General features: G+C 36.6%; 1 protein-coding gene across 1 annotated transcript in view; it reads left to right on the plus strand.

The window, feature by feature from the left end:
- mtnr1bb (melatonin receptor 1Bb) overlaps positions 1-9,831 on the plus strand; it is a 42,157-nt gene extending 32,326 nt beyond the window's left edge. The window contains exons 3-5 of the mRNA XM_007555716.2: positions 7,125-7,243; positions 7,346-7,690; positions 8,548-9,831. Of these exons, the coding sequence (XP_007555778.1) occupies positions 7,125-7,243; positions 7,346-7,690; positions 8,548-8,970 (887 nt within the window). The 3' untranslated portion in view covers positions 8,971-9,831. The remainder of the gene's footprint in view (positions 1-7,124; positions 7,244-7,345; positions 7,691-8,547) is intronic.
- The last annotated feature ends 3,026 nt before the right edge of the window (positions 9,832-12,857 follow it).

A 12,857-nucleotide genomic window follows, 5' to 3' on the forward strand; every position in this document is an offset into this window, starting at 1 on the left:
TGCAGTTAGACTGAACCGCCAGAACACAAAATTAAGGTGAAAGAGGTTGAAAGTCGTCTGATTGAGACTGATATGTATGGTCAGGCAGTGGGCTGACTGTGGAAGGAGGAAGCTGCTCACATGGACAGACCTGCACTGCACAAAGGATGATGTATAGCACTGATGACAAGATTGTTTATTGCCTTGTCTACAACACTGTAAAAAAGGGAATATTACCTTTTCATCTTGTGTTTGTTCTCATCAGCCTCCTCTTGGCCTCTTCCTTAACTGCTAACAACGCAATCCTCTGGGGACCTTTAATCTCTTTTTATGTTTTGCCATCTTCCTAAGTTTACTTTTCTTTGTGACAAGTATGTTCATTAAAATCTATAGATAGTTAGATGCTGTCTCTTTTGCTCTTTTTGTCTTATTTTTCAAAGAACTTTATGTAAATAACATAAATTTCTAAATATGACAGTGTTATTAGATAATAACGCTGTTGAATGTATAGGTCATGTGTTGTGGGAGTTATGTCCTTTATCCTTCTTAAGTGAGACTGGCTTAACACTTTTAACCTTTACAATTTTCACATGAAAATCCATATTTTAACATTTCCTGACCACTTTCTCCTCTCTACTTCACTCCCTCTGAAACCTGCTGCCTATTTTTGCCTCCACTCCTTCCCCTAGAAACAAATTTAAATGCAAACAAGGCAAATCTGACTAGCATGTCCTCCCACAGGAAAGACATGAGAAAAAGCTAATGAGAGGAAAATCATTGCAATCAGTTCTCATGGGGAATGGCTTGCAGGAATGGAGGGAAAATTCGCAAAGCTACATTTTTGTTCTAATATTGTTCATTACAGTACTTATTCACGCATTACTTATGTCAAAAAGGATTATGTTTCAGCCAACGGTTCCATATGCAATTAAGTACACATGAATAACCATGTGAAGAGCTGTTCAAATTCTGCATCAGGAACATCCAATTTATCCATTTAGCATAAAAAGAAAAGCAAGTAGCAGTGCAAAAAAATATAGGTTTTACAGAACTTTACAAACTGTTAGAGCAGATTAAATGCATTATGCATTTTCTTTCATCTTTTAAAACATATCACCAGTTTCTTTTCTTGATTTAAGGCTTTTTAATTTTTTGGGGGGGTATTGCATAATCCAAGTCTGGATTCAATTGCTCTAAACCTGAAACAACATTTGCGCTTTTAGTTTGGATGATCACTTATCACCGAATATTTATCAGTCGTAGGCCCGATCCCTGGCAAGCAAAGTGTTTGTTAGGTGGGTCACTAGGTAAGACGTGACCATCTGCATGCATCTGTGCAAAGAAGTGATTTTTTTTCAGCAATGATGGGGAGGTTTAGGCAGTTTCAGATTGTCCATATAAAGTGAATTGTTTCAGTGATGTCTATCATCCTTTTTTACTCAATCCTTTTTAGTTGTGTTCATGGTTATTTTATTATTTATATCACAAATGGAACACTGAGCATCAGCGTTTATTACAGTAGCCAGCCAAAATGACACAAATGACTGCAAAGTATTCACACTGAATGTAACTTCAACATCTTCAGTAACTCTGAGTAAAATTATATTATATGTATTACAACAACTTTTAATTTCCCTTTGGAACCGATAGTATTCTTGAACTCAACTGAACTGAATTGAATATGGTAATGTCCAATTTTTAAGAAGTATGGCTCCAAAGGCTTTTTCAACCTTTTATTTTTAAATGGTTTTACAACCAAACCAAACTATTGAAAACAATAGCAAATAAAGTCAGTTTCAATTTGTTGTACTATTTTAATATTTTTGTAGTTTTTTCTGGTTCTACAATTAACACTTATGGTTTCATAAACTGTTTAATTCAACACAAATGGTTTTACGCAACAGTAGTTTCAAAATAAATGAAGATAAACAACAAACTACTTTCATGGCCAACTAAGGACTCTAGATCTAAACATAAAATATATGGAATTTAAAAAGGGAAGAAAGGGAAAAATCCTTTCCACATCAAAGTAGTGCACTGTTGGCATGGGACAAATAAAAGGTAGACATTTTGTCAGAAAAATTCACTGAATACTTTTCCCCCTGCAGCCACGGCAACAGCATCTGTGGAAAAACAAAATGTTCACTCAGTCTTTTCTGATGTACAACCTTTGGTATCTGCAGAGCTGGAGATATAAAAAACACATTCTTGATTTTGTACGTGTACTTTTAATGTGCCCTATACATTTCTTCCCCAGACATATAAAGGCTGCTGTAACTTCACTTTTCTATATGTTAACTTTACTTTTCAAACAAGAGCAGCAAAAAATTTGAAGAATCACAACTGTAATGATGATTCTCTGAGACGTCTTAGAGACGAATTAGAGACATTAGAGGCTTTGATTGAGGAACAGTTTGATGTAGCCCAGGTCAAACAAACAGCCAAAGTCCTACAGCTGTTGCAGTTTCAGCTGCTTTATCATACAAATTTGGATTATTCTATTCGTTTGCATTAAATAATACCATACAAAGTCACTGACTTTCCGCTAAAGTATCCCAATAATTTAAGTCCCAAGAATTTTATCAAGGTAGTATAACTTACATGATCCATTCAGCTATGTCTAATAAAACACAAATATATTTACAAAATAAAATATCAGTCTGACTGTTAAGAGATCTGCAGTGTCTTCGTGTAAAAAGTAAACAAAGCTGTAAGAAAGGATATGTTTGAATAAATTACATATTTCTTCATAACCTTCATACCGTGCACCATGCATCATTACTGTGCGGGTTATTATCCACTATTATACAGATGTGAAGTTATTATCCACTTCTCATCTGTAAGCATGTGAAGTGCTTGTAATAGCACAAGAAACCCATAAGGGTGCAACGTTTTTATAAATAACATGGCACTGTACAGTACACTGGTAGTGATAGCTTAGAGAAATTTGGGGGTACAGACAGGTTGCTTTTTTCCTTTTTATTTTCCATTTAGAAATTGTAACATTTATTCAACATGAGGATTATATGTACTATTTTCTTATTATTTGCAAACTTCATGTGACAATATTAACTAACCATACTAGTTTCTACATATTTTCTCCTTCTAAAGGTTATCCGAATAAATATCCACAATGCTTTTTAAATCCTTTTTTTAAACCATTAAAGTAATAACCACTACTATTTACCTCTACTATAAAATGGAAAAATTAAATTAAAAGGTCAAATTTGAAAACCTTTGAATAAATAAAATATTTCGGCTTCAAGTTAAATTGATCCTAAAGCAGCATTTTCTCACTTTTCATGTTTTTTCACTTCACATATCTGCATGTGTGTAATTTCAACTTCATTTTGAAATGTGGCTTTTTTTCTTAATTCATTTGCAGATGTTAGCCACACATGCCCACAAGCACAAAACGTGCTTGTGTGTAATGAACTTTAATCTTTCCAATCCAAAAGGTAATTTATACTTTATCACATTTGAATGACTATTACACACACACACACACACACATTGAATTTCTACTTAAATACACTGTAAAGGGTTAGAAGAGTCCTATCAGACTATAATTAAAGCAATCTTGGCAAATCTACCACAAATCCATACACATTGCCTTTATCAACAGACAGTTTTCCTTATCAGCATAGACTTGTGGGCGGCAGCAGGTACATTTATGCAATCAGACAAGTCCATAGTTAGAACTGGTAATTGTGCTAAAGGATTTCTTCACTGATAGCGAGACTCTACAGTGAATAGAGTTCTTTCAATATAAAATCAGCATTTTATTCTAGACATGTACTTTCCCCTTAACCTACACATGTAAAGCAGGGTTTGGGCACCAGATTGTTGCATTCATCAGAATGCCTGATTAGCTCAGTAGGATGCAAACAGTGCAGGAAATGCAAATATCTGAGTTCAAGACCACTTGCGTCTTTATTCTTGCCGGTCTTATCCTTTAGATATCAATGACAAAGTTTAAACATAACAAACTTTAGCATTTAGACTATGGTTTGTAGAATTTGCCTAAGACATCTAGGAAAATGTTTAGAAGTTGGCTTCGAAACTTTGCGTCTCAGAGGTGAAAAGCTGTTCCCATAAGGATATCTCCTGATGTCTAAATTGCACTGAAAAGTTAAAGTTCATCAGATTGGCTATCCATCTGGCAGAGGCAATCAAATTTTTATTTTATTTTTTTAAAATCTCCTGATATTTTAAAGTGTTCTTGATGCCGTGGACTCCAAATGGGTCCCCGGGGCTTTCTGGAAAAGAAACAGCCCTGCAGGATCACAGATCCTCCTTCATGCAGAGGGCACAAGATGCATGCGTCAAAGCCGCCTCTTGTGTTTGTTGTCAGGGCTCAGTGGTCTCAGTAGCATTTAAAATATTTTACACCATTTTGTGTTTTACCTCTCAAGTGTCATTTCTTATGCTTGTTAAATATAAACACTAGAGCAAACTGGAATTTAGGATGAATTTTCAGATCTATCTAACTACAGCGCTGATTGCCTCCAAACCTCTGTAACTGAGAAAAGAAAATTGAAGTTGATAGAAGTCAAGTCAAATGGGTTCAATGTGTGTATAACACACTGGTCTGGTTAAAATCCCATTTTTATGCTAGACTATTAAACTGACAAGATATGAATCCTTATGTTATGAAATTAATTGATTTTTAAGGCATAAATATTTAACCACTTTTAAACAATGCTACAAGACGCTGTACAATTTTACATAAAAAAATAAAAGGAATTCGAAGGTACATTTCTTTGCCATTGATAGTATTGTGCAGCTGGTGCTGAAGTGATGCCTCCTTTTAAAGATTTTACAGAGCATCGAGACATTTCTAGGCTGACAGTCACACATCGAAGACACGTGTGCACATTCTGTAATTACAAAAACAAACGTGTAACAGCATGATGGTACTACAGCAAGGCTAAAAATACATTTCCTGTGTACTTCATGCACTTTTGACATGGTTGGGTGATTATACCAGACACTAACAGCTCTTGTAGTCCCTCAGAGGGTTTTTTCTGAGAACGTGACACACCAGAGAACCCCATTCTCCAGCATCATTAATGTGGTCTGAGGCTTGGGAGTATCAGTTGCACTTCTGCAGAACTACGGCTGCCCAGCAAATGAGCTTTTCATGAACTGGCAGGTGAAACACAAGGTGAGCTCTGTTACAGCTGGTAGTTATTTGTTGCTGCTGCCAAAATAATAAGCCTGAAATACTGCATCAAATAATGCATTGCACCTTTTGGGAGAGCCGACAGCGCTCAGCTGTAGTGGCTCTGATACTTTGCAACTAAACGAAATGCAAAAAAGTGCGTGAGTGAAATGTTTAATGTTTTTAGGTATATATCCGATAAGTGGTGAAGGTGATTTAAGGATTATTTATTTCAACTAATATTTAATATAGAAGAGGCAAGATGAGACACAGCACGATGTTAAGTTTTAATTGGAATCGGATGAATAGCTGGACCTGAAATACCTAATATAGCTAATATTGGCTAAAACAAATTCAGTTTTAAAACAGTATATGCTGTACTGTGAGTGCTGATTGTTTTACCAAAGTATGCATGGGTTTTCTACCGGAACTCTAACTCCCTTCTTCAGTCTTAATAGGGATGATAGTCCAATTAATAGCTTAATATTGCTTAAGTACCTCTAAAATATCTCCTAGAAGCATAGTTTCTTAACAAAACAAGCATATCAGTAAATTACATAATCACGTATTTGTGCCCTCCCTGGGCCCTTTACCATGGTACAGCTGAAAGATAACATATTTTATTGTAGATAAACAAAAAGGAGCAAAATAAAAATATTTTTGCATTACATAACTATCACTACATTGCTTCTATCTTTAAAGTAATGGTAGAAGGATAATATAAGCATAATATTAAAATATAATTAGTGCTAATTATATTGTCTATGGAAATCCCATGTTATAAAATAATCATATTCATTGCAGAAGAATAGTATTAATACTACAAATTTAGACTAAACAAGCTGATTTAAAATGCTACGATTGAGATGTCTCTTTTTTGAACAACGTGACAGATATACCATTTACCAAAGATTAATAATTAATAATTACAGCATTAATATTTCTTTAAAAAGTTTTTTTTTTTTTTAGATATGGTTGCATCAGCAGTTCTGGAAGTGTGAGTAACAGTAAAGAGGCTGTTTCCTTATATTTCAGGTTCATTTCTAACATAACTTTTAAAGATCTTGGAGGTGAGCCATTGATATAATCCTCTTTTGTTTGATCGGGTTGTTTTTCTTGTCCCTGTATTGCTGCCATAATATGTCGTCCCCCAACAAACAAAAGGAAAAGGACAAACACACAGATAAATGGAGCTACCAGCAGTGGCAGTGAGGTGACACAAGAACATCAGCAGGGCGAGGAATGCTGTATATAATGTCATAAATGGATATGGCTACTGATTACCTGTTTCTCATAAATAAGTGACACAAACAGAATAAATTTAAATCTGGGAAATATGTAGATATTTTTGGTGATCATATTATGCTTATATTAATAAAAACACTTTGACTTTTTGGGTGATGCACAAACCGGATTCTGTGAACAAGTTCTTCTTGGATTAGGCTGGCTAGCAGCAAGAAGAAAAAAGAACTGCATGCCCCAGGTGCTTTGTCCACATGCTTTTTCCCTCCACTCTGTCAAAACACTGACTCTGCCTGTCCTGATAAAACTTTGTCTAGGGCGAGGCAATCAGCTGTGGGGCACAAGCTACAAACCTTTTGTAATCTCAGCCTCCTCTGCCAACAATCACGGCAGGCTGAATGTCCTGAGATAGGCCTGCTGAAAATCACTTCCCATGCAACCATCTAGTATTTGCTCTGTTTTGACAGTGCAGGGTATAAGACAAAGCGGTGCGAATCGGTTTGAACCACGGTTGTATGTGCTTATCTTTAACAGCCAGAAACAATGATGAAAGTCTGCAGGTCTGCCACCTGATAAAATCTGACCAGCTGTGCGATTTTCTAGATGCATTGAGGCAAAGTAAAGAAAGATTTGAACATTTGCAGAGAAAATTGTGCATTTTTATAATCTGGGAGCATAAAGCAAGACTTTTCTGTACGTTTTGGGAGCTAACCTCATTACTTTACATTTTCCTCCCCAGGTAATGTGTTTGTGGTTAGTCTGGCATTTGCTGACCTTGTGGTAGCCTTCTACCCCTATCCCCTGGTCCTTTATGCTCTCTTCCATGACGGCTGGGCGCTTGGAAACACTCAGTGCATGGTAGGACCACATCAGTCATCTCTTCACTTTATTAAAAGACAATGACTTTAATGAATAGTGTCGAAGACAGACAAAAACATCTCATTTTTTCTATCATTTCAGGTCAGCGGTTTCCTTATGGGGCTGAGTGTCATTGGCTCCATCTTCAACATCACTGGGATTGCAGTGAACAGATACTGCTATATCTGTCACTCCTTCTCCTACAGCCGACTGTACAGCTACCGCAACACGTTGCTGTTTGTTGCCTTAATTTGGGTGCTCACTATTGTGGCCATTGTCCCAAATTTCTTCGTTGGTTCTCTGCGCTACGACCCACGGGTCTACTCCTGCACCTTTGCTCAGAATGTCAGCAGTTCCTACACTGTGGCAGTGGTAGTGGTTCACTTTCTGGTTCCCATTGCAGTAGTGACCTTTTGTTATCTTCGCATTTGGGTTCTTGTGATTCAGGTAAGTCCTTAAACCTATTTTTTTTTTTTTCCAAATTCAAAACGTGAAAGAATATGTATGTTTCACATTTTGCAAGGTTTAATTAAAAGATGAGTCATCTGTTAGCTGCCAAAATACACAAAAAATTACAATATCTGATCAATAAGATTCCACTTGGACTGTGGTGGGAGTCCAAAAGTCCAAACTGATTCATATGGCGATATCCTCTTTCAAATTTTACAATGCATACATTACAACTGGAAGGGGTACTGGTACTTGGTTTTCAAACTGGAATACAGTAAGAATCTTAAAATTGTAGTTTGCAAATGTATCATTACCCCTGGAACATATTATTTTTGTAAAATCAGATTTTACTACAATTACTACAATGCAGTTTGGATTATTCTGTGCTATTCTGATGTTCTGAATAATATTCGAAGATTGAGAAATGGTTTACAGAGCAGCTGTACAGAGCAAACTACACACAGATATAGTCTATTTACTGATTAGGTGATATTTGAAGGCTATATGGCTATTTCTTAGGAGCATCAGAGTAACGTGGCTAAATACAGTCAAATTGTACACCATGATTTTTAGCTATTTTGAAAAAATGTTTATCATGTCCTTCTGCTTCTCAGTTGCACATTACTTTCTTTTGGTCTATCGCATAAAATCCTATTAAAGTACATCAAAGTTTGTGGTTTATCACTTTTTAGAATGGAAAAAAAATGACCTGTGAAGCATTTAAAATGCCAGTAAATCTGTGCACAATATGTTATATAAGCTTATGTATTTATGAGTAAATGTGTTATATAGGCATGTCTTTTTTATGTGTGATCTATAACTTACAGTCTAATTTATCCCTTTATAATATCCAGGTGCGACGCAAAGTAAAGACTGAAGACAGCCCTCGTCTCAGACCAAGTGACTTGCGGAATTTTATCACCATGTTTGTTGTATTTGTCCTGTTTGCAATCTGCTGGGCCCCACTCAACTTGATAGGATTGGCGGTGGCTATAGATCCAACTCGCGTGGGTCCCCACATCCCCGAGTGGCTTTTTGTTGTAAGCTACTTCATGGCCTACTTCAACAGCTGCCTGAATGCCATCATCTACGGTTTACTCAACAGGAATTTCAGGAACGAGTACAAACGCATCGTCACCTCTGTCTGGGTGACGCGGCTGTTTGTGACGGAGACGTCGAGGGCTGCCACGGATGGCAGGAGCATGAGGAGCAAGCAATCACCGCCCCCGCCGCTCAACAATAATGAGTCAGTCAGAGACCGTGCAAACAAAGAATGAACCTTGGATTCTGGAGGGTTTCATGTGGTAATTCCTGTTTTTTTTATTTTTTTTATGTGATATCAAGGCAGTTGTGCAGCTATACGTAGAGTAACAAGAAACTAATGAAACTGGGAACTGTGGCTTTGTTTCCTAATTCACAGCAGAGATTTGAACACTTACGAAACACACAAAGCTTACGAAAGTCTCTGAAGTGCTTTTAGAATTAGCCCATCTTTTAAAGCGACAACAATGTGTGTTGTCGGAGTCGTTCACATCCACAAAGCAAAAAGCCCAGCATTGCAGTTTCATTATGTAATTATTACTCTTGAAAGACTGATTGGTACTATATGATTACAATGAAAATGTGATATCCTTTAACTTCTGCTGCTGTAGACGTGTTTCACAAAACTGGGTAAGCACCACTAGTAAACACATTTTTTAGTAACTTCAAACGCCTCAAGTAATTAAACTCGCCTCACCTGAAAGCTTTACAAGGAGCTTTTCATAACAAAGATGGGAGAATGACAGATAGCAAAGTCTGTCATTTTATTATCAGAGTTTTACATGTTGGCAGTTATGTGGTTAGATTTACACTCTCAACCTAAATGCTGCAGTAGCATACCTTATACTGCCTAGTTTGATCGTCTTTGCACTAAAATAACAGGAAAAAGAACTTAGTAAAAAAACAACTTAGTAAATGAATTCAGGATATTAATTAAAGTTTGTTTGACAAGTTAAATCTATCAAGTCACTTCATAGGTGTTTTTAATCAATTTCATTTTTTATGTCTTTTGCATGTGATGTGGCATGTGGAGGAAACCGAACTCTTGATGCTGTTCCAGCCTACAAAACCCACAGTTTTCAGCTACTGTAATTTGATCTATAGCCTTATTAGAAAATTACATACAGTAAGAGGCATAATTTTGTAAAACATGATTTATATCATAATTGGGTTAATTAACATAAGCATGTGACTTTATTATATTTTTTATTAACTTATCAGTTTATAAAATTAAGTAAAATACCGCCTGGCCACCAAAAAAAAAAAAAAAAAAAAGCACACACAAACAAATAGTTGGACCGCAGCTAGCATTAAAGAAAGCAACGACCGCAGGAACAAAAACAAGATGTACATCCAGCCAGGGATGAATTAATCACCAACAGATTGCACTGACGATGGTCGAGTCTGGCGACTGCAGCACATCCCAAAGATTCCTAAAGGTGTTTGAGTCTGAAGCCTGGTGGCAAATCCATGTGTGAAAATGTCTCATGCTCCCTGAGATCTTCTGTTGTTTTTCTGCAATTTGATTTCACCAAACGCCGATCGTGATCATTCCGGATTTTTTTCCCAGTCACATTTCTTCCTCACAGACAATGGATCCCCACTATCATTCCAGTTGTTAATAATGGACAGTTCTTAACCAAATTTTAGTATTTTCTGAAATCTCGTTGGCCGTTTTATCTGCTTGATGCACGCCAATGATGTCACCCATCTCAAACAGACTGATATCTTTTCCACGACCACGGGATGTGTTTGTCCACATGGTTGTTTAAGAAATGAGAAGCAACTGATTGCACCGGTTCGGGTTAAATAACTTGTTGTCAGCTGAAACATAATCGCCCATTCAGTAATTATTCAGTAGGAGGCTTGTACCTATTTGGTTAGTTAAATCCAGGTGCCAACTTTTTTTTTCTTTTTGGCCAAACAGAGTAAGTAGTATAGCTGTTTAAAACGGCTAATTAGCTAACAATCAGGTTAAAGTAACATTTAAATACCTACAAATAAAAGCAGAGTTCTATTGCGAAAAAGAAAAGATTGTGTAATTCAGCAAATGATTACATCTAAGGTTATTATGCATGGGCATGTCAGTGAACCTTGCAACACTGTTGGTTTTCATGAAGGCAGTCGATAGTCTTCTTGGCTTCTCCTCTATCTTTCTCATTACTTTTATCAACTCCTGGGAGGTACAGCAGAGATTAAACACTTTTTTCCCCCCCAAAGTGGATTGTGAGTGAATCATAAGCTTTAATAATTTAGACATCAAGCATGTAAAATACAAGCTATGTTGCGCACAGTTACTCAAGCTTGTCTGAATTATTTCCATTTGACAATGACTTGTTCTTGGAGAAACATTTATAATATGTGCTTTTATTAATCATTATCAAAACAGTATTCAACAGCAACACAAAACCAATGTACTCGCCAATGATTATCAATTCTTGATCATCGTTTTAAAGTTCTGCTTTTCTAACATCTTCTTATCTTATTGGAAATAGCCAGCTGAATATAAGTGCACTGTGGTTGTTTTCAGGTTGGCTGTAACTTTTAAGTAAAGCTGAATTAGAACAAAAAGTCCCAAGAAAATACCACCAAACCTTTGCACCATCGTCAGGTGTACCTGACCGGTACAGGTCAGGATGGATCAACGCTTTCCTGTTGTTTGTGCCAGATTGTGACATAAACAACACAGTACCCGATTGTTGAGACTAAACTAGGGGCTCAACAAAACATTCAATAGTCTTACAATATGTTAATTTTAAAGGGCAGTGCATCTGCTTAGACTGTTGTCTCAGTTTCCAGTTCTTAACCGACAGTGGCATCTGGTAGGGCCTTCTGCTGTTGTGGCCCATCAATTTCAAGCTTCAGCGTATTCAGAGCCAGTGTGCCACCTATTCTACTCCTTCCATCATCCACACAACACTTACTGGATGCTTTGTCTTTTTTTTTTAATCATTTTGTTTGCGCTTTAGGGATGGTTGTGTGTGAAAACCTCAATAAATCAAAAGTCTTTTAAATAGTTAAAACAGTCCGTCAAGCATGGCACATTTCAAGTCACTCACACCCATTTCGTCCTCAATCTAATGCTCAGTTTAAAATTCAACAAGCTGCCCAAACCATGTTTAGATTCCTAAATGCATTGAGTTGACACCATGTGATTGACTGATTCTCTATCTCTCTTAACAAGCAATTTATTACACAAGTGTATCTGATAAATTGACTGTCTCAGCTTTAACTTTCAGCCCCAAACAAGGGGCTATGGCTCTGGTAGACCCAAACTTCTCTTAGTAACACTTGTAGAAGATTCCATGTTGGATGGATGAAAGCCACTGGCAGGGACAAGACCTTATTTTCCTCCAGTTTGCCAATGCGCAACTCTTGCGCAACATATTTTACAGTACACCATAGTTATAATTTGAACAAATCTGAGTTTATTTGAAGTAACAAAAAATTTGTATGCCTCCATATTTATAAATAAGTTAAAAGACATTCCTTAACAGGAAAACACTGCAGTCATTTTTGGCATTTTGTGTTTGGAAAGTCAGACAGAAGGACAGAGACTTCTCATTAAAGAGCTCTGTGCACTGATGTCAATCACCAACTAAATCTAAATGCAATAACTATCTTTCAATTTCACCAAAAAGCCCAGTGCAGCTGCCTGGGCATGATTCTTTATGCACACCAACACATCACTATGCAACTCAAATGCAGTGTTTGTCACAGTTCAAGGGATTCACAGCGGTCGGTGTGAACTGATAACGGAGTCCATCAGCTTAGGACAGCTGTATTTCCAGATGTCAGAGCAAATCACAGATTTATCATGAAAAAGATATGAATGATGTTGCTGGTTTCCAGTCTGTGTCATATGAAAAAGAGGTCAAGATTTGTCCTGGTCTACTAAGTTAGTATATATTCCAATCAACCGTCCTTAGCGACATGCATATTGGTTTCATACAGTATATTGGTTTCCTCTGCATCCTACATCATATGCTGCACAATATGTAGAAGTCTCTTTCAGTTTGAGTTCTTACTCTTAATTCTAATACTTATATGCAAAACATTAGGCTTTCATTTTAAGATCTTTTTTCTTTTTTCTTTTTTTTTAACAAACAAAACAAAACTATAT

Source organism: Poecilia formosa, unplaced genomic scaffold (genome assembly GCF_000485575.1).
Source record: "Poecilia formosa unplaced genomic scaffold, Poecilia_formosa-5.1.2 Scaffold3, whole genome shotgun sequence".
Taxonomy (NCBI): domain Eukaryota; kingdom Metazoa; phylum Chordata; class Actinopteri; order Cyprinodontiformes; family Poeciliidae; genus Poecilia; species Poecilia formosa.